The sequence below is a fragment of the Lolium rigidum genome, chromosome 5 (genome assembly GCF_022539505.1).
Source record: "Lolium rigidum isolate FL_2022 chromosome 5, APGP_CSIRO_Lrig_0.1, whole genome shotgun sequence".
Lineage (NCBI taxonomy): Eukaryota > Viridiplantae > Streptophyta > Magnoliopsida > Poales > Poaceae > Lolium > Lolium rigidum.
In genome coordinates, this window is record NC_061512.1 from 158,280,903 (window position 1) to 158,300,215 (window position 19,313).

Consider the following 19,313-nt stretch of genomic DNA (forward strand, 5'->3'; position numbering starts at 1 on the left):
CCTTTGCATCTCAAAATTTGACGCTTAGCACACATTTTGTGCATATAAATGTGTACTCAACTTTCCATAATTTTATGTTGTACCAAGATATCCTTATTGCTTATATATTTTAAGATGTCTTAGAAAGCTGAGGTTTATACTTACATCTACTGAACTGAAAAATGTAGTCTTGGTATTTGTTAATGTATAAGAGTCACATATGGAACAGTGTCAGCCCAAGTTCTTGCCATGGTTATATATCTCAAACTATGGTAACTCCTCATAATCGTTACAGGTTGTTCTCTCAACGTTACAAGAGCATGGAGCACACTCTGGTTGATCCACAGGTTCCTTCTCAACCTATACCCTCCTGAACCTGAACACCATACCCAGCCGCTGAAGCATTGACTATACCTTTCATGCGCCCCTGCTGTAATCTGACAACTAGAAATCATAACTATCCAGCGGCGCCATTTACCTCGAGGGACACTCATAATAGAGACTTCTGTATTGCAACAAGTAGCTGTGATTGAAAGCACAAACTATAGTGTAGGACATGACACTTGTATGTGGAGGTATACGGGGTGTGGCGGAACATTGATATTGGTCGGTTTGTTTTCTGATGATGAAAAGAGAAGAAAGGATTTTACTGTATGTACATGAATAGTTGCCCTAATCTTTTTACTTCGAATTCATGATCTTGTACATTTATACCGGTGCATTTCATAATTTTACTGTATTTGGTTCTAATTTACGATATTATAAGCCAAGCTCTTGAAACTTTGAGCTCAACCAGGTCACAGAGTTTAAACTGGTTTATTTTTTTATATGCCGAGCGTTTTTTTTTGTCTCACCTGGACTGTTTGCTGAATGTTGTCTTGAGATGGCTGATTTTTTTTAGGAGGATGTGTTATTCTAGTTAACTTGTGGGATGTGCGTGGCCAGCATGTTGGCTCGAGGCTTGGGTTTCGTATGGCTTACTTAACTAATGTCAACCTTAAACCAGACTTAACTAAAGTCAACCTTAAACTTGATATTTATTTAATGGCTCGAGCTTGAGTTCTTATTTATGAGGGTTTGTTTTCTATAATGTTTTTGATGCACTTATTGGAGCTAATCTGCTGCTTATGAAAAAGATGGAATTTTGCCCCTTTAATGCAAATTGCGATATCAATTCCTTGTTTTAGTGGATAGTTAGCATGTAAAATCAAATCTTGGTGAATAGTCCAAGATGTTGTGAAATGTAATGTTCCTTGTAGTGTAGTTTGGCTAGATTCTTTGCTTATCTTGCCATGAAATGGTTAGCCATGCAATTGTAGGTTAATCAGCACCTTGTCAGATCTATATGCAAATGTTATTGCAGCTGGAATGTTTCTATTTATGATAACTTGAATTTTTCATGAAAATAGTTGCCCTATTTTTGCATCGACAGCGTAGTAGTAATTCTGTATGCTATGTTGATGAGTAGTATATTCTTGATCTTTCAGGGTGTTCCGGGGCAGGGTTGGGTCGACGTCGCATCTCGGCAGTGATGAGCATCCCAGACAACTTGGCCAAGCACCAAGACAACCTGCAGGTGGGTCCCATCATAGCCAACATGATGGCGAAGGTCAACGGCAGGTCCTAGTGAGCGTCATGAGCTCGCCGTGCCGCAAACGCGGTGTTGGTGACGCCCATCCTCGTGGACGACCTCTTCGGTGAGCTACTGGTTTACCACTTGGATCTCTGGCTCCCATCCCATGTGGACCATCGTGCTATGGCTTTACTATGCTACCGCGGTTGAGACGATGACTCTTTGTTTGATTTATGGTGATGCTGATCATATGGTCACTGTAGTTTCTATGTGATTTTTTGTTATAGTCCTAAACTTGTTGTTATATGGTTTTGAATACCACTGGTTGGTATTGTCTGGTCTTGATATTTTATTGCTAGATCTTGGCATGATCTGGGTGTTGCTACCACCTATGCGTGTATAAATATTATGCTGGTGAGGGTTAGATATTTCTTATGGTACTGGTTTTCTCTGTTTACATTTTAGATTTATCTCTGAATCTGGTCCTGTGTATGTGCTGTGCAACAGTGAACTGGTTATCCTTGTGTAGTTGAGCAATTAGTACCTACAGAGGCATATGTGAGCAATTGGTATCTATACATGTATCTGATATCTACATGTATGGTTTTTTTTCAAAGTGGCGGACTTCATAACTATGTGCTTGCTTATGTGAGCTCTGCTTCATATGAATAGCAAGCTAGACTACAAGATTAGAAGTATCATCTCGATGCTATGATTAGAGGCTTAGAGTTTTTTTTTTATCCATTCTTGCTTTGAACTCAGTTCTATTGGTTTAATTCACAATGTTATGACATTTCATTGCACTGATATTTGATGTTTCCTAACTGTAAGTTATTGAAGCAAGGGAGCATAGGATGTTGATGTCTGATTCATGACTATTGGGTGGCCTTCTTCGACTTTCTAGGTTTTTGGTAAGTTCCTGGTAGCACTCCCGTAGGGATATTTACTGTGAGACCATTGGGAAGATCAGTATTTCTTGAATATGGAAAAAAATATCACAAAAAACACCATTCCTTATTTTGCAATTTTTTTCTCATTTTGTGAGACCATGTATTGGGAAGATCAGTATTTCCTTCCAAGCTCAATTGCATTATTTGCAATTGTCATTATAGGTAGCTGGTGTGTATATGTGTGTCATGCAAGTCCATTGCCATGCATGTGACGTACATCCTTGCCCTCCATATTGATTCTTTTCCTGAAAGAAAAAAAATATGACTTTGACTTGAGTTGCACTCCAGCTTACCATTTGAAAATCAAGGCCTAGTGCTGCACTATTGCTGGAGTGAGATCAATTCTGCGAGTGCTACTCCAGATTTGACTTGTGACCTTCCCACTGCATTCCTCATCCATTCAGTTTTGCGCCATTTGCCAATTTGTCAGGCTAATTGGAGGGGCCACTACTGCTCCAGCAAGCTTCCATGACGGTGACTATCCTAGAGCAGAACCGTACTTTGTGGGTCCTATGTGGTAGGAGTGGACTAGTGCATGTAGTAATAGTTGGGTAAAAAGCTTTTAGTTCTTTTACCAGAAGATGGTTTTGCCAAGCTTCATGCACTAGCCAATGCTACCAAAAGTACGGTCTGATGGAAAGCGCAAGACAGTTCTCTTATACACTTCAACAGGTTGATGCTTTAATCTGATGTTATCAACAAGGTTGCATTCCTCTTCTGATTCATCGCTAGCTGCAACATTGTTTCAGAAATAAGTAAACCGGTAGTTTGTTATTGTGTAGATCTGATGCATGTGAGAAACTAAGCGATTTTCTTAGTTAGTTCTCGTGTGTACATGTAATGCTTGTACAACTGGAATGATTTAATTTGTTTGTTTGGTATCTGTGTACAAATTAATTGTGATTTCTCTCCTGCTGTAAGGTTTAGGCAATCTGGGTGTCGTTGTATTAATTCACCATGTTTAATTGTTGTGGCACAACCACATAATATTTGAAATGGAACCTGTTATGGTATTGGACCTAGCTCTAAGGTGTAAGAAGTTTTTCAATTTGTTGCGTTGCTAAGGGATCAAGCTCTAGGATTTTAGCTACTTTGTTGCTAAACAAAAAATCAAGCCGTGGTTGATTTATGTGAGATTATTAGAACCACCTTAATTAGTGTATTGTTGCATGTGAAAATGTTACTACTACTGTCATACATCAAAGCAACTTTGTACTTGCTTATCTTAGAATTCTTAATACGTCTTTTAAACTTGAGAATAAGCAATCTTCTTAATGTATATATAGTCTATTTTATGGATTGATGATTTAACTTGATGCTACTCTTCCATTTGTCTAGCTGTTGCATGGTTGTGGCCCTCGTCCACCCGACCTGCTGCTGCTGGATCGGTGAGCAAGCTGATGCTGCTGCCATGCACCACTCCAGGAACCTCTACAAGGTTGGCGAGGGCAGCTTCAGCCTCGAAGCCGGGGCGGCAAGATCTGCCTCGTCTGCACAGTGCCTCATTTTGGGAACAAGGCTGCAAAAAGGTGAGATATATCATCTTCTACATCCTTAGACCATACGGAGTTGCAGGATGCTGACTGAGTGTACAAAAATACGATCTTACGCAGCTTTTAGTGTATTGGAACCTAAGAGCTTCTGTTTGTGGATTGATGAGGCATTTATACATTTACTGCAGGACTACAATCACTTTTTCAGATTGGTTTAAGTGACTTTTTTTCTCCAAGGATGGTAGCAGTTCGGCTACCTAGATGTGCTAGGCAGTAGCCGCGTAACACTGTAATTTGAGCACATCGGATGCTTTTTAAAAGTTCATTTTAGGATTTGAAGGTGATGCATAAGTTGTGTGTCTAATGATCCTCCCGTCATGGCCTCTTTTTAATTAAAACGGTGTATTGGATTGTGAAATTACTGAAGACTGTGAAAGAACCTGCACAAATTCAAGTCTGTTCAAATTAGATGCTAGTTCAAAAACACATATTTGCTACTTCATGGCCTATTTAAATGGACGGCCGTGAACTTGGAGGATTGTTTGAGCATTTCAATGCATAATAGCAAGAGAGTGTACTGGACAACTAGGGTGTGTTGCGTGTCACCTCCTTTGATCTTTAGTACTAGCAAGTATGCAGTTTCACTAGAAGGCATTGAGTTCACATTTAAATGCATAGGTCTCTATCATCTTGGTATCCAAATTACAAAGAGATCTGTTTGGTTTTTATTCTGAAAAATTGACGAGTTTTTTAACTGTCTGTAGAAGGATGAGTTTGTTCTACTTCTTGCCCTCTTTCATGTATCAAGCTTTTCTCTTTCTTATGATGTTTTCTTCTGCAGCTGATACGAGAAATTAATTGTTATCTCGACTCCGCCTTCTTGTGTCACTATGGCAATGCTGGCAATTTACAGCCATCTCATCATCAGCAAGTCTGGTGGCCTAATATACTGCAAGGTATCTTCATGTACTTGTCCTCCTCTTCTTCCTTCTAGAAAATGGAGGCTAAACAACCTGCACATCTCTTCAGGACTACGGCTCGGCAGGGAGAATGGACACCAACAGCAATGTACGATTGATGCATGTTGTCTCAAACACTGGCTGCAATCGTATTGAACTCCTAGAAGCCTGCAACTTTGACCTCCATTGCTTCCAATTTTTTACGGGTATTGGCTTCTGTTATGTTTCATGTACGCATCTAGCTTGCTTCAGAAATCATCTACATGCTCCTCAATTATGTTTTGCTTCTTGATGATTACTTGTTGTGGGATCATGCCAATATGCTTGTATAGTGCATTGTTGCAGACGAACTCGCATGATCACATGTTAAGAGTGTGCGTGTGGAGAATCATTATTCGAGACTTGATGTTTACAATCTTGCCTTTGTGGTATTTGGGCATCGGAAAAAGCATCTTAATTAATGGGTTGAATTTAAGCAAAATGGTTGTTTGCAACATCACAAATTAACATTTGCACCATGGGACATGCCATGGTTGTCTATCATACTACAGGCCATAGTTGAATAATGAAAACAAAGAGCTGGCTTATTTTCTTTCTCGGTGTGGTGTCTCATTTTAGTTGTCTCTTTCCCGTTCTTTCAATTATCGACATCCTGAGGCAGAACAGAGTGTCTTGGGGACAAGCATTGGGCTGTTCCAAGATTCGTGGTCTTATTTCATTTTTTCTACTGTAGTTATTTGTTGTAGTTAGATCTCTCCAAGATTCCCTATCTGATACTAGTTCTTAGACTTGAGAACAATTGCTTTGACCATTATCGGCCGTTGGTCTGTTGGTTAGCTCTGCGGGAGCGCAGGCTGCCGGCCAGCGTTCAAGTCCTGGTACTTCCGCTGTGCACTCATGGAGTTTCTTCTATAAAAAAAGCCAACGGGTGCTAGTTCCTGGGTTGGTCTCATTCCCTATCAGAACCTAGTTCTTAGAGCTGAGAACAATTGCTTTGACCATTATCGTTTTCCTTCTCTTCTATATAGTTGCAGTATAATTTGATGTTTGATGTTACGGAATATCAATATATTTCTATAGGTTCCGGAAAACCACTACATGTACCAAATATGAATATAATCATTAGTGGAAGTAATTTAATCCATCACTGGTTTGTGGTAGTACACTCAGAGCTACTACTTTTGATTTGTCGAACAGAATGCAACCAAGTATGTCTCTCTAATGCACACTAAATAAAATTGCATTCTCTACTGGTTGCTTACCAAATTCTTATGTTTTCAAAATTTTGAGCTTATAAATATTCTAGTCTGGTGGCTTAATTTTCCTGTGTACTTTTGCTTCACTCACATCTTAATCTGCACCTGATTTTCTAATCTGTAGAGCATGCAAGACGATTATGGATCTTATAGATGTGAGCAATGAGATACAAGAACCTCTAGGTAGAAGCTATAATATGCCAAATAACATTGATGAGGAAGAACTTATAGGAGGTAAGGCTCGATTGTTGTTGCTTATTCTTAGACATCGGTGAGGTAAGGCTCTATGGATGTTTGTTATTCTTAGATTATTCAAAGGCTGCGTACTGTGACAAGCCGTGCAACTTAAAGTTACCGAGACACCCAATTTCCATACACCGCTTACCTGCCCGGAACCACTGATCAATTTACATTTGCATTTGAATTTACTCTCCAACGTATATCAGTCCTCCTTGGCCGGCCATGCTTTTCCTGCAACTTTTCTTTGCCACTCTAGATGTAATCCCATAAATGGTCTTAGAGTATGCATGTGTTGCAAATTACTAAGACAATTGTTTCATTGATGTTCTCATTTTGTTTGCTGAAAAAATGCAGAGCTTGACGCTTTGGAAGCCAATATGGATTTCAAAATCGAATTCAGTCCCATCCTGCCTTCAACAAGACAAGGAATGGTCGCGTAGCTGCCCTAAACCAGCAGCAGGTATGTCCCCTGCAGGAATGTCCCTAATTCGCTTTGATTGTGATTCTTGTGTCTTATCATTATAAAGAAAATGATGGGTTGATGCCATTTTCCATCCAGTCAAATGCTTGAAGCTGTAAATGGTTTTCTTTATCTTGATGTCACATGGGACCAATGTACATGATAGATACTTGAGGTCATTAAGTCTTGTATTACGTGCACAATTTCATGATACATAGTTAATTTGTTGGCGCGAACAAGCTTGATCTAAGTAGTAGAAGAAACACATAGAAGTGGGAAATGCAAATATTTTTCATGCCAAATGTGTGTTATATCATGGATGATTGATTTGATCCTGAACTTTGGAAACCCGTTATTCTTCATTATAATAATAGGTTTTGATCTTGAGCTTCGAAGAAATATCTGTTAGGCACCATGTTTCTTCTTGAACTTTAGAAATCTTATTATTCTTGATCTTGCAACTCTGGAAACCTGTTTCATCTTGGACATTTTAGAAATTAGTTAATCTGGAATATTCTTGTGTACTTGCTGCTTGCTTTGCAAGTAGCCATTTACCATACTTTCTTTGTATTCATAAGAGTTCCTGAAACAACTCGGAAAGATAATTCACAAGATTTTCATCTTGCCTTTGCAAGTAGCCTTTTACCATACTTTTTTCGTATCCACAAGAGTTTTGAAACTCTGATAGAGAATTCGCAAGATTTATCATGTTGAACATTCCAGGTTTCTTTGATCTGGAGAACAGAAACCAGGAGCTCAAGAGTGACCGACCTTATGCACCTCCACAACAACACTACAATGTAAGTCACTAGAGGGGATCAACAGTATAGTCTTGTAAATCCTCAATATTTGGTACCGAAACTATTGTCTAGTGTTTTACCATACTTTGTATTCACAAGATTTTTTTAAGTGTGAAAGAAAATGAAATAGTGAAATGGGAAGGTTTTGAGTAGATTTTGGCACTGCTATATCATTAGCTTTTGTGCTCATGTCTAGGACCTCCCCCATGCATCAAATTTGACGCACTTAAGTCCGCATAGATCTCAAATTCTTCTGCTTATCCAGGATAAACAGTTTATTTTACTTTTCCATTTGGGAGACTACAGGTTTAGTTTTCACTTTGTGTTGGCTGCTCATAGGTTGATCATGTGGTGTTGCCAGCTCTTCGTTCTAAAATATTGTATATTTACTTAAGACTGCTTTTATTTGTTTGTTGCTAGCTTTTGTCTGAAGTTCATTTCTTCAGTGTTCGCTACTGTGAATTGCTTTGGAAGCTTTTAGTTTGTTTACAATGTATGAGTTTTATGCGTAAATTTATATCCGATTCAAGGTTACATATGTTCTTAGCAGTAGTACTATTTTCATGTTTGTGTTTCAGTTTGAAGCTAGTTCTGTTTATACAAAATGCTTACAAGGAAACCTAAGTCTAGATTGTTATTTGTGTTGTATCACTTGCTATTACTATTTGACTAGATGAGATTATGAACTTGGTGCTGAGTTACAAGATTGCAATCCTTTGAGACTCTTAGCTTTCACAGTTTGAAGTTGGTGTTAATGATTGTTTTGTCTATATCTGCAATCCATCCAGGGTTTTACTTGGGCAAGATGTCTTCTCTATCTGTGCATTAGTTCATGTGATTTGTGTATGGAGGTGATGCAGCAGATGGAGGAAGGACGCCAAGCGGCTCGGGCCCAATAAAGCAGCAGACGGTATGTGGTGAGGACCGGCTGCGGGCGTCGTTGAGCGACGATACGACCTGCAGCCTGCAGAGAAGTTGCTTGTGCTGTTTTGACAGGGGAGCCTTTTGTGGATACCTTTTTGTTGTATTGAAGTCGAGAACCTGGGGATGGTAAGGGGTCGATGACAACGTGGCCTGGATGACTATGGTGTTGCGGCTCATCTCCAGCTTTTTTGGTTCTGATGTGACCTGGCCAGTTTCCGGCGGCCGTGGTCGTGGTTCCGCTGCTGATTTTGTTTATGTAGAACTGTTTCAGTTTTTATAACGTGCAGCCGTGGAACTGCATCATGCTTTCTGGTCATAATCAGGACTTGTAATAGTTTACTTCATTCGGGACTTGCAATTCCTCTGTAAATGAATCTGTCAATATTAACGTGTTATTCTGTCATGGATTTAACTTGAAATGTTTTTTATATATGTGAACCAAATGTCCAAAAACTAATGTCACTTCATGCCAAATTTTCGTACACTCTTATTGTCCATTTAGCCTCACTAAACTGGCAGTTTTACCTGGTTTTATTTGAAGTTTTGAACTAGAATTGGTCCAGACAACAAGCAGTAATCATAAAAAGGTAGGTAGCTCTGCAGAAGAAAATCTGATGTATCCATTGCTGGGAGCTGGGTTTGATGCAAAATCTGTTGTTTTGAAAAAACGTCATACTAGGTTCAATCGATTGGATCCGTGAATGCACGCGGCACATAGGATTAGTATTTTGCGCAATCGGATCCCTGAAGATGAACAAAGAATTTTAGAATTCTCAGGCAATATATGAAGATGAAAAAAAACCCTATTAATTACTCCCTTCGGCACTAACTTTAAGACCTTGTAGATATTTTAAAGTAAATTATATAGGAATCAAAATGAGTAAATCTACACGCTATAAGTGGACTAGATACTAACCAAAATAAGTAGTCTATGGATAGCTAAAAAAGTCTTTTTTTAGTGAATGGAGGGAGTAGCAAATTCTGTAGTTTTATATAAGATCATACGGATGTCATGACCTTTCGATTTCACAGATTGATTATCCGTACTGCAAAGAAAGGTGAATGTACAAAGCATCCTACTCTCCCAGCACGAGCGTGCATGCAAAGCGGAGATTGGGTTCCAGTTTAAGCGAACTGGCTACAATTAATTATAGGGAAACTAAAGAGTGAGAGTTGCATGCGTGATAACAGTTATTGTCCACCCCTAATTACGAGGAGGCAACTGTGTGTTTGTGTGTTTTCACGGGCAGGGCCACCCTTGCTTCCAGGTTATCAATATGTGGCATCAAACCCAGCGAAAAGAAAGTTCCCGCCGCTGGTGCTTACCTCTGAAATTTCAAACATCTCTTCCCTCAGTCTCCCTCTCTATATATAGGAGGTCACCGTCATTGTCCGCGTGCGGGAGCGTGTGCGACTTAGACTTTGACTTTTACTTGTCGAGAAGAGGAGAGGAGAGGAGAGGAGAGAAGAGAAGAGAAGCCACTCTCAGGATATCCGGCTGCTTTGAGGAAGAGTGCTCCGACGAACTGAGAGAAGAGCATATGAGAGGAGAAGGCACTCTGAGATATCCGGCCGCTTTGAGGACGAGCTGTATCGGACGGGAGATGGGCTGGCAAAGCGAGGTCACTCGGTATGTATCAGCTGCTTATATTTGTTCGTAAGACTGAATTCTGTGCTTGTTTTGAGTTTTGAGCTTATCCATGGATGGAGCCAACTCCGCGCCGGGTTTCTTAATTGCTTGCCTCCTGCCGTGGATGAACCAGGATAAGCTTTTCACAGAGGATTAATTGTCCGCGCCGAGTTTAGCTTTAGCGGATTTGATCCCTCCTGCGGTAAGTAGATTTTTTTGTTCTAGAGACACGAACCAAGTAGAGGAAGTACAGGGGTGTGCTATGCTACACTCCTTGTAGGCTTGTACTACCAAATTTCTTGATGCTGAACTATGGCTTGGTATACAAATTCAAAATCAGAATGAATAATCCCTCTCCCAGTAATTGTTTTCTTTCGATGCTGTAGTGAAGGAATTTTCGACCAGGACATCCTCGTCCCGCGGGAGCGCGCGCCAGCTGCACTTGCCGTCGCCGACGGACGCGACCCAGGCGCGAGGGTGCCCTCCGTCGATGGCGAAGCAGACGGCTTCGAAGCAGAGCTTGGTCGGGTGCGTGCGGGAGAGCAGCGCGGGGGTGCCCTCCGTCGATGGCGAATGGACCGGCACGGGGTTGCCGGCGCTTCTATTGGACTCGAAAAATCGCCGGCGCCGTTTGGGGTGAGCTGGTGCGAGCCCATTTTCGCTCCCGACCCCCAAATCGCTATCGAGACCGCTATCAGGGACGCCGGTGGAGATGCTCTTACTACTCCCTCTATCCGAGGAAAGTTATCTTATATTTGCCAAAATTATGATGTATCAGACACTATCTAGCATGTTTAGTTGTACGTATCCAATCAAACTTTGAATAATTCATATCCACGTGCTATTCCTGGGGTGTCACTTCGAAATTGGATATCCTTATCCTTGGACTCTCAAAAATCGGATATGGATACCTTAAAACTAATTCAAAGCCGGATTCAGCGCATGTTTACATCCAAATCCTAGTGTATCAATCTTGTTTTAATTGTTTGTGTATTCAATTTTCAACGGTTTAAGTTTTTCTTCACTGAGTTATAGATCTTTTTTGACGGAATGCTTTTCAGCTAGCTTCATTTATTATTGAACATACTTACATCGTTTATCAGAAAAGGTGGAAACAATTTCTAAACTTATGTGAAAGGGAATTGGATTCCCTTAAATGGTGCTCATAATTTACCTTTATTAAACCTGAGAAAAAGATTAAAGATAGCAGTTGCATCGGTTGCTGAAAAGCCCCATTCTCTCATAGTCTGCACACTAGGGCATTATCTGATTGAACGATCATACATTGCAACCCATGTGCTGAGCTAAACACAGTCCCTCCCTCGGAGTTTCATCCATCACCGCCTCAGCCACAAAAGAAAGAGCTCCCTACGTGTTGCGTCCTTCAGCCTGTTGCGGCGTCTCCGCGGAGGCTGGCATCTTCTCGGCTTGCAGATGGCAGCCATGAAGGCGGCTCGCTCCCTACGTGGCGGACGGCCGCCAGATAGTACATATACAAGTTCAAGCTAGTATTAATTTGAACCTCACAGTGGGCAAACCCACAAATTACCAAGGCAGAACAATAGGAAAGCCAAAATGCGAAAGGATTCAGAGATAAGGATTACTGAATAAAACCCAAACCATGGGTCGTCGAAAAGAAGCATAATTTGACCATACGCCTCGCTGAATATCATCAAGTCCAAATGATGTTCTGACATAATAGCATCAATAAACTGCTTAAATAGTCTCATACAGGACAATGTACTGTGAAGTTTGAACTCAAAGCTTCCCCATGAGAAGAATGGATGGGAGGTGGCAGGACCGACGTATTGACCGAAAAATGAAAACATGTGAGCTGACTTCAAACAAAGTTGAACCAATCCAGCCTGAATTGTAAAAATGACAGAAGTGTCAGCTGAAACGAACCGACAGAACCATACGAGAAGTATACAAGAGGAAGTACTCCGTAATAGAAAATCAAAGTGACTTGTGACCACTCATATAGTATCTTTGTTAATTGTAAAAATAAGAAAATGTGATGGTGACAGTATAGAACTTAACGTGAATAATTAAGAAAGATTATTTACCTACAAAATGGACCATCTCCCTCGAACCAGTAGGGGTCGAAATCGACCAGGACATCTTCTTCCCGCGGGAGCGCGCGCCAGCTGCACTTGCCGTCCGCGACGGACGCGACCCAGGCGCGAGGGTGCCCTCCGTCGATGGCGAAGCAGACGGCTTCGAAGCAGAGCTTGGTCAGGTGCGTGCGGGAGAGCAGCGCGGAGCCGACGTAGTACCTTGAGCTGCGCCAGCGGCGGTCATCGGGCACCGTGTCGCGCGGGGGCGGCGGGAGGAGCACGCGGCGGCGGGTGGCCGGGTCGAGGACGAGGAAGCGGGGGAGGCTCCCGCCGGCCCGGCGGATCCTGTCGCTGGGTTCGAGAAGCAGGAGGCCTTGATGCGAGTCGTAGACGTAGAAACGGAAAGCGTCCGGGGCGAAGTCGAGGGAGAGGCGCGGAGCGGATTCGCCGACGTCGAGGGGAAGGAACACGGCAGGGGTATGCTGAATCTTGGAATCCGCTTCAGGAATCGGGGGAGGGACTTCGGTTGGGTGGAAGAAGTAGCCGAGGAGAGGAGGGGCGCGAGGGAGGCAGCGGGAGACCAGGCGGCGCCAGTGGTGGGAGGCGAGGGCAGCACGGAGGAGGTCGGCGAGGGAGAGGCGGCGGAGAATGTCCTCAAGGACGAACTCGGTGAGGACATCGATCGACGCCGTCGCCGCCGCCGCCGCCGCCGCAGGCTCTGACTCCACCGTCGGTGGGGAAGGAACCAAGGTGGAGGAAGACGGGGTTTTGGTTTTTCTTTTGGTCTTCTTGCCTGCGCTCTTCCGCGGCGGCGCCATCGTTGGAGCTGGAAGCACCGAAGCAGGAATCCAGAGTGAGTCAGACTATCTCGCCTCCATAGTCTGGCTGTCTGGCTACAGTGGAACAGCACTGCTGGGAAGAAAAGCAAACATCACCCACAGTCCCTGAAAATCCCACATCCTCTCCCTTTTTTTTCTTCTTCCGTTTTTGAACTTCTCTTGGTTGGCAAGCCGCCAGCGGAGGAAGTCCTAGGCCACGGCCTGGTCTTCGTCGCGGCGGAGGAGGCCGAGGGGAGCGGCATTAGTGAAAGGCTCTGAGCGGCGATGGTATAGTGCGGCGTAGCGGTATAACCATCCTAGCAATGCCCTCTTCTCAAAACAGGCGTTCGATGTACGCATCATCGCCGCGGGGTGGGATTTGGAATTGGAAGGTTTTACAGCCAAAAGTAAAGGAGCGGCAAATAAGTCAATTTCTCTTCGACATAGCTGAAGCTCTAGGAGAATAATCTCTTTCTTAAAAATGAAATAAACGAAAATAAAATGACAAATATAAAGTCCCTATTTGCCACTTTCTATTTGAACTTCAGTGTTCGGTTACCATTTTAGCTTCCCGAGACTAGGCCTCGATGCGGATATGGCCCTAAGCTCCAACGTGGTGGACGATGAGCTCCACCGGCCTTTAGGTGACTGCGCACAACACGGGAACCACCCTCGGCAACGGCTAAACGACCGTGGGTGCAACTGGCTCTTCGGCATCTCGTCAATAGGTTAGTGCCGGAAAATGCATAAATATGACTTATAATGTGTATAAAACATGTGAGTATCATCATAAAAGTAGCATGGAACATAAGAAATTATAGATACGTCTGGGACGTATCACATGTACAGAAAGATCTGTCAGTTTTAGCAATCCAAAGTTCGATCTAGGAAGGATGTACCGCATTCCGATAATAGAGTAACAGATCTAAGCAAATCCATACCGTGAAAAGCAAGAACTGGAAAAGAACATCAAGAAATGGGGACGAACACCTTGCGAACATCAATCCGACCGCTATCCTAACGGAAATCCTAGCAGATCTAATGTGCATGTCGTCGAAAATGCCCGAGAATGGCATGTTCTGCCAGAACGAGTACGAAGGTGAGAAGGAGAGGTCGTTACCACCATTGTTCCGGCCGAGGACGAGCTTGAGGTCGCGGACGAAGTCAAGATGCCGATGAAGACTGCGGAGCAGATTGCGGCCGATGCCGTGGTGCTGCTCGCCAATGTCTCCTCCTCCGGTACGGGTGCTCCTCTGTGCGGCGGTGCGGCGGATTGGCCGGCGGGAGGGGAACCGCCGGGTGATGTGACAATTCGCGAGTGATACGAAGGAGAGGGACCGGTGAGGCTGATTATGGCGCGTGCTCCCGAATGGGCGCGACGTTTTCGCCACCCTTCTCCACGCATGCAGGCTTCTGGCCGCAACGGGCCTGGTCCTGGAGAAACTGCCATTCCGGGCGTTCCTCTAGGGCCTGTCCCGGGGGTGCTTTAAAACCCGGTTCATGCAAGAACGCAGTGAGCTGCAGGCATCTAAACGGACCAAAAATTATTGGGCCGATGCGAGCCAAGATCCATACATGCTACCAAACGGACCCTAACTTGGTTCACCAGTGTGTGTGTGTGTGGGATTGGGGGGCGCGCGCCAGGTAGCAATCTCCATATTATTTTTTTGAAGCAACCATATATTTCATTAAACAATATGTTTAGAGAGATTACATATATGATGACCATCCGAAACAAACATGTTTGTCAAGCAAATTTGCACAAAAAATTCCACAAGAAGTAAAATTAAAATTTCACCCTTGAAGAAACTTGTGCCTCGCCGAACTGTCGTCCACCAACATCCTTTGCCGCCACCAAGGAAGCGTCGAAAAAAGAGGCGAACAGCCACCATACCCAGATCTGGGAGAGCACCTTCGCATACAATGATGCTTTCCGAGCCGATGAACCGGACCACCGCAAGCGACAAGACCGAGACTTTGTGGCACGTCGGCCGGGGATCTTCCCCGTGGTCACCAGATCCCGACGACATCAACTTCATCCAACGCAGTCGGAGAAGAGGAACATCGCCGCCTTTCGTCATCCACATACCCAATTGCAAGACAACAAACAAACCTAAAACAGTCGACGCGGCCGCCACCAGCGAGGGTGCCGAACGCCGACCACCAGACATGAATCTCACCGAATCAAGAGATCGGCAAGAAGACCGGGCCACCTGCCCCTCGACGGCACCGATAGGAGCAACGCCGAGATGGAGGAAAAGCAGGGAAAATTATTCTGACGCGCCGCCGTATCCTCCATGGAAGCAGCACCTCAAGGAAACACTAGGCCAACCTAACTACAGGCCGGGGCGAAACCTGAGGTCACCACCCCCTCCCGTCGCCGGAACGGCGGACGGAGGAGGCAGGGACCGGCGTCTTGCCGGTGTAGTTGGGGCAGATGGGATCGCCTCCTTGAACCTCTTTTCACGGAGCGGTTTTGTTTTCGCCCGGTGCGTGGTGCCCCCATCTCCATATTATTTGGCACGCACGAAACGGGAACAAAACAGCCGGCAAGCCCCGTCCGAGGAGGACTTGGACTTGGGCCCTTTAAATGCGGGGTGACGTGAGGGCCACTTGTCCCTTTCCTGTCTCTCGCACGAGCATCTCCTCCCGGCTCGAACCCTAGAGCGCCGCCACCCCGGCCGCCGGCGGGACTCTCCCTCCCCGGCGTCCTCCTCCTGCCCGCCTCGGCTTGTGAACTTAGGTCGGCTACAAACGGCGACGGCCAATTGAAGGTGAGCTCGCGACCCCCTCTTCAATCCCAACCAGAATCCCCCTGTACATCGGATCGTGTTCGTCTTCCGCTGCCAGCCCTACTAATTTTCAGTTGCTCGCTTGCTACGATTAATTCCCGATCGATCTCAGCTACTGTTTTGTTGTGAAGCAGATCCATCGATCGAGGGAATAAGGAGCAGGTGAAACAATGCCTCGAGTGCTCTACTGTGAGAGGACCTGTCCTCCTCTAGAGCCTCCTTTTCCGTCGATGCCTGCAGGAAAGAAGAAGCCAGCTGCTGCTCTTCAACATGGCAACGCTGCTACCGCGACACAAAAATACGTCGACCTCGATGATCCGAATTGCCCTACATCGCCGCTTCCTGATCATCCTAACAACCAAGTGTAAGTCCAATTTTTTTTTTCATCTACAGTTTATATGTCGATCTGGATTCATCTTCTCCTTTGTTTTTCCTGCAATATATAACCTTTTTTTCTTTTGATAATCAGGTATTACGAGTATGAGAGCGACAGTGATGGAGAGTGCCCGCCTACCCCGGAGCCGGCCACGTTAGAATCAGAAGACTACATCGATGGTGATGAGGCGTTCTCACCCTATCTGCGAAGTTGCCCGGGGTATGCAAATATCGCGTTGGAGCACTACAACACCCAAAACAAGAACGAGGTGATATTTTCATCTCTGTTTCCAATCTATATATGCACTGTATTGTTGTCTAATCAGATGCTATGCTGATTGTTCCAACTGTATTCAAGATCAGTTCTAATAATTTTGTTATTTTATATTCTTTCTTATTTTCTTGCTCTTACAAAATGCCAGATCAAGTATCAGCTCATCAAACCGATCATGAGCTGCGTGATAAGATATGATGGTTCCTACCATCATGTGAATTTCACGGCAAAAAGCACCTTGGAGGATTCAAAGGAGGAGTTCTTCTTTGCAGAACTACGATATTGTCATGATACACATGCTTGGGTACCCGTATCCTTAGTTTCTATGGAAGAACATGAGAGAGTTGGTTAGTTCTAAAACATTTTTTTTAGTTTGATTATATTTTTCTGTTGAGTCCCAACTTATTATAGTACTAATCCCTCATTTTTACAGGTGGGTTTTCAGAAATCAGGATGCTTGGTGTTGATCCTCGCCATTGTTTCGCCTGTGGAGATGTGGTGAAGCACCCGGTGGATGGATCATTGTATGAGGCTGGCCATTATTTAGTTGATGATTACTACTTCCGTAGATATATCAAAGTACTTCCAACAACTTAACCAGGTGAAGTGCAAGACTAGTCATATAGCGGCCCAACGTGGGGTCGAGGATCGTGGGTTCGAGGATCTGGATGTGTTTCTTCTCACACATGTCTGCTGGGTGAAGCAGCAGATAGCACTCTTGGGGTGTTCTCCACCGACAGCAGCCAAGCTACTTCATTGCTTCCCAAAGAAGCAAGAGCTATGATAATGCTCTCCTAGATGTATGGTTGATGAGGGTGGTCTGTCCTCTTCAGCTGGTAGACGACTCAGCAGCCTGCAGCTTAGAAGATCCGAAGGACTGTTTCTTAGTATGTACATCTGTATATTTTTGGATTCGAGTATAAAAAAGACATGGAAGAACCCATGGTACAGTTTGGTGGAAAACATGGTAATTTTCATGATTTTATGGTCTGCTAAACTCAAACGAGCTGAGTCCTGCATTAATTATTCTGCGTTCGAAATTGACAGCTACTCCATTTTTTGGTTGTCTTCCCTCGCCGTTTTCCTGTCAGCGGTGAGGGTGGCCCTGCCTCGGAAAAAAATCCTATGAGACCAGGTCTATCACCCTAGCAGGATAGACCCACCCTGATGGATGACACCTGTCCGCGCAAATCTTGAAGTACGCAAATCCCACTTCGCGATTCCCCTTTTCTAATTCTGATGTCTGACGTACTGTCGTGGGACTGGAATCGGAGCACATAGGACTTGGTTTGCTTGACGGTTGCCATGGGACTACGGAGCAGCGGTGCGACAGCACAACGCACTTCTTCCTCCATGCCAGAGAAATAGCAGCGCGGAAACTTGGCCCGCGACGTCGGCGGAGCGTCGACGGTATCTCTCCTCAATGGCCGACACAACGGCGGCCACGCGGTGCCATTTCCTTAGGCCACCAGCGGCGGTATCACTCATCATTTCCTTGGGATTTCAGAAACAAACATATGTGTTCATCTCGTTGTGCTTAGATGGCCTGATGGTGATGGTCTATACACCATGCATGCATACGGATCTTAGGTATTCGTTTCAAACTGCGGAGTAGATGAGCAATCCTTGACAGACATAGACCTGAGGCGGGGACTTGCATCGGTGTGGAGTTGACCGGCGGCGGCCCGACGTACAGAGTAGCTCGATGTATCCTGGCACGTCGCCGATCTCAACGAGAATGCTTTGTATTGTCCTTCTGTGTCGCCACTGCAGACGAGGCCTCACCAGGCCCGCCGCCATGGATGGGAGCAGCAAGAAAAGCATAAGTCGGAATTAGCAGACGAGAACAAAGGCTGGAAAAGGGGAATCGCCAAATATGTAGGACATGCGTGCCAGTTTATTCGGACGGCCAGGTGTCATCTATCGAGCTGGGTCTATCGAGCTGGGATGATAGACCCGGTCTCATAGGATTTTTTTCCCCTGCCTCCCCCTCCCCACATCTAGCAGAGGCCGCCGTATCTTCCAACTCCATTTTGCGCTACCACCCTCCTCGTTTCTCTTCATGCGCCATGCCGGTAGGGAACCCACCCCTGGAAATCCCACGCCCTCTCCCTTTTTTTCTTCTTCCGTTTTCGAACTTCTCTTGGTTGGCAAGCCGCCAGCGGAGGAAGTCCTAGGCCACGGCCTGGTCTTCGTCGTGGCGGAGGAGGCCGAGGGGAGCGACATCAGTGAAAGGCTCTGAGCGACGATGGTCTAGTGCGGCGTAGCGGCATAACCATCCTAGCAATTCCCTCTTCTCAAAACAGGCGTTCGATGTACGGATCCGGGGGTGGGATTTGGAATTGGAAGGTTTTACAGCCAAGGTCCAAGGAGCGGCAAATAAGTCAATGTCGCTTCGACATAGCTGAAGCTCTAGGGGAATAATCTCTTTCTTAAAAATGAAATAAACGAAAATAAAATGACAAATATAAAGTCCCTATTTGCCAGTTTCTATTTGAACTTCTGTGTTCGGTTACCATTTTAGCTTCCCGAGACTAGGCCTCGATGCGGATATGGCCCTAAGCTCCAACATGGTGGACGATGAGCTCCACCGGCCTTTAGGTGACTGCGCGCAACTCGGGAACCACCCTCGGCGACGGCTAAATGACCATGGGTGCCTCCCCGCCCAGAGCGGCAGCCGCTCTTCACCGACACGGCTACCTGCGATTGCCGTCATGAGGCGGTGGATCGACA

The 19,313-nt window shown here is 44.9% G+C and overlaps 1 protein-coding gene and 2 long non-coding RNA genes across 3 annotated transcripts in view; 2 read left to right on the forward strand and 1 right to left on the reverse strand.

The window, feature by feature from the left end:
- LOC124656586 overlaps positions 1 to 13,139 on the reverse strand; it is a 68,028-nt gene extending 54,889 nt beyond the window's left edge. Inside the window, exon 1 of the mRNA XM_047195301.1 lies at positions 12,331 to 13,139. Within this exon, the coding sequence (XP_047051257.1) occupies positions 12,331 to 13,139 (809 nt within the window). The remainder of the gene's footprint in view (positions 1 to 12,330) is intronic.
- On the forward strand, positions 1,479 to 3,962 carry LOC124651580. The gene is made up of 3 exons (XR_006987454.1): positions 1,479 to 1,676; positions 2,384 to 2,463; positions 3,841 to 3,962. It is a non-coding gene; the product is annotated as an uncharacterized LOC124651580 (long non-coding RNA).
- A 3,102-nt stretch (positions 13,140 to 16,241) lies between the features above and the next one.
- Positions 16,242 to 16,565, forward strand: LOC124651825. Its single transcript, XR_006987511.1, has 2 exons — positions 16,242 to 16,295; positions 16,401 to 16,565. It is a non-coding gene; the product is annotated as an uncharacterized LOC124651825 (long non-coding RNA).
- The last annotated feature ends 2,748 nt before the right edge of the window (positions 16,566 to 19,313 follow it).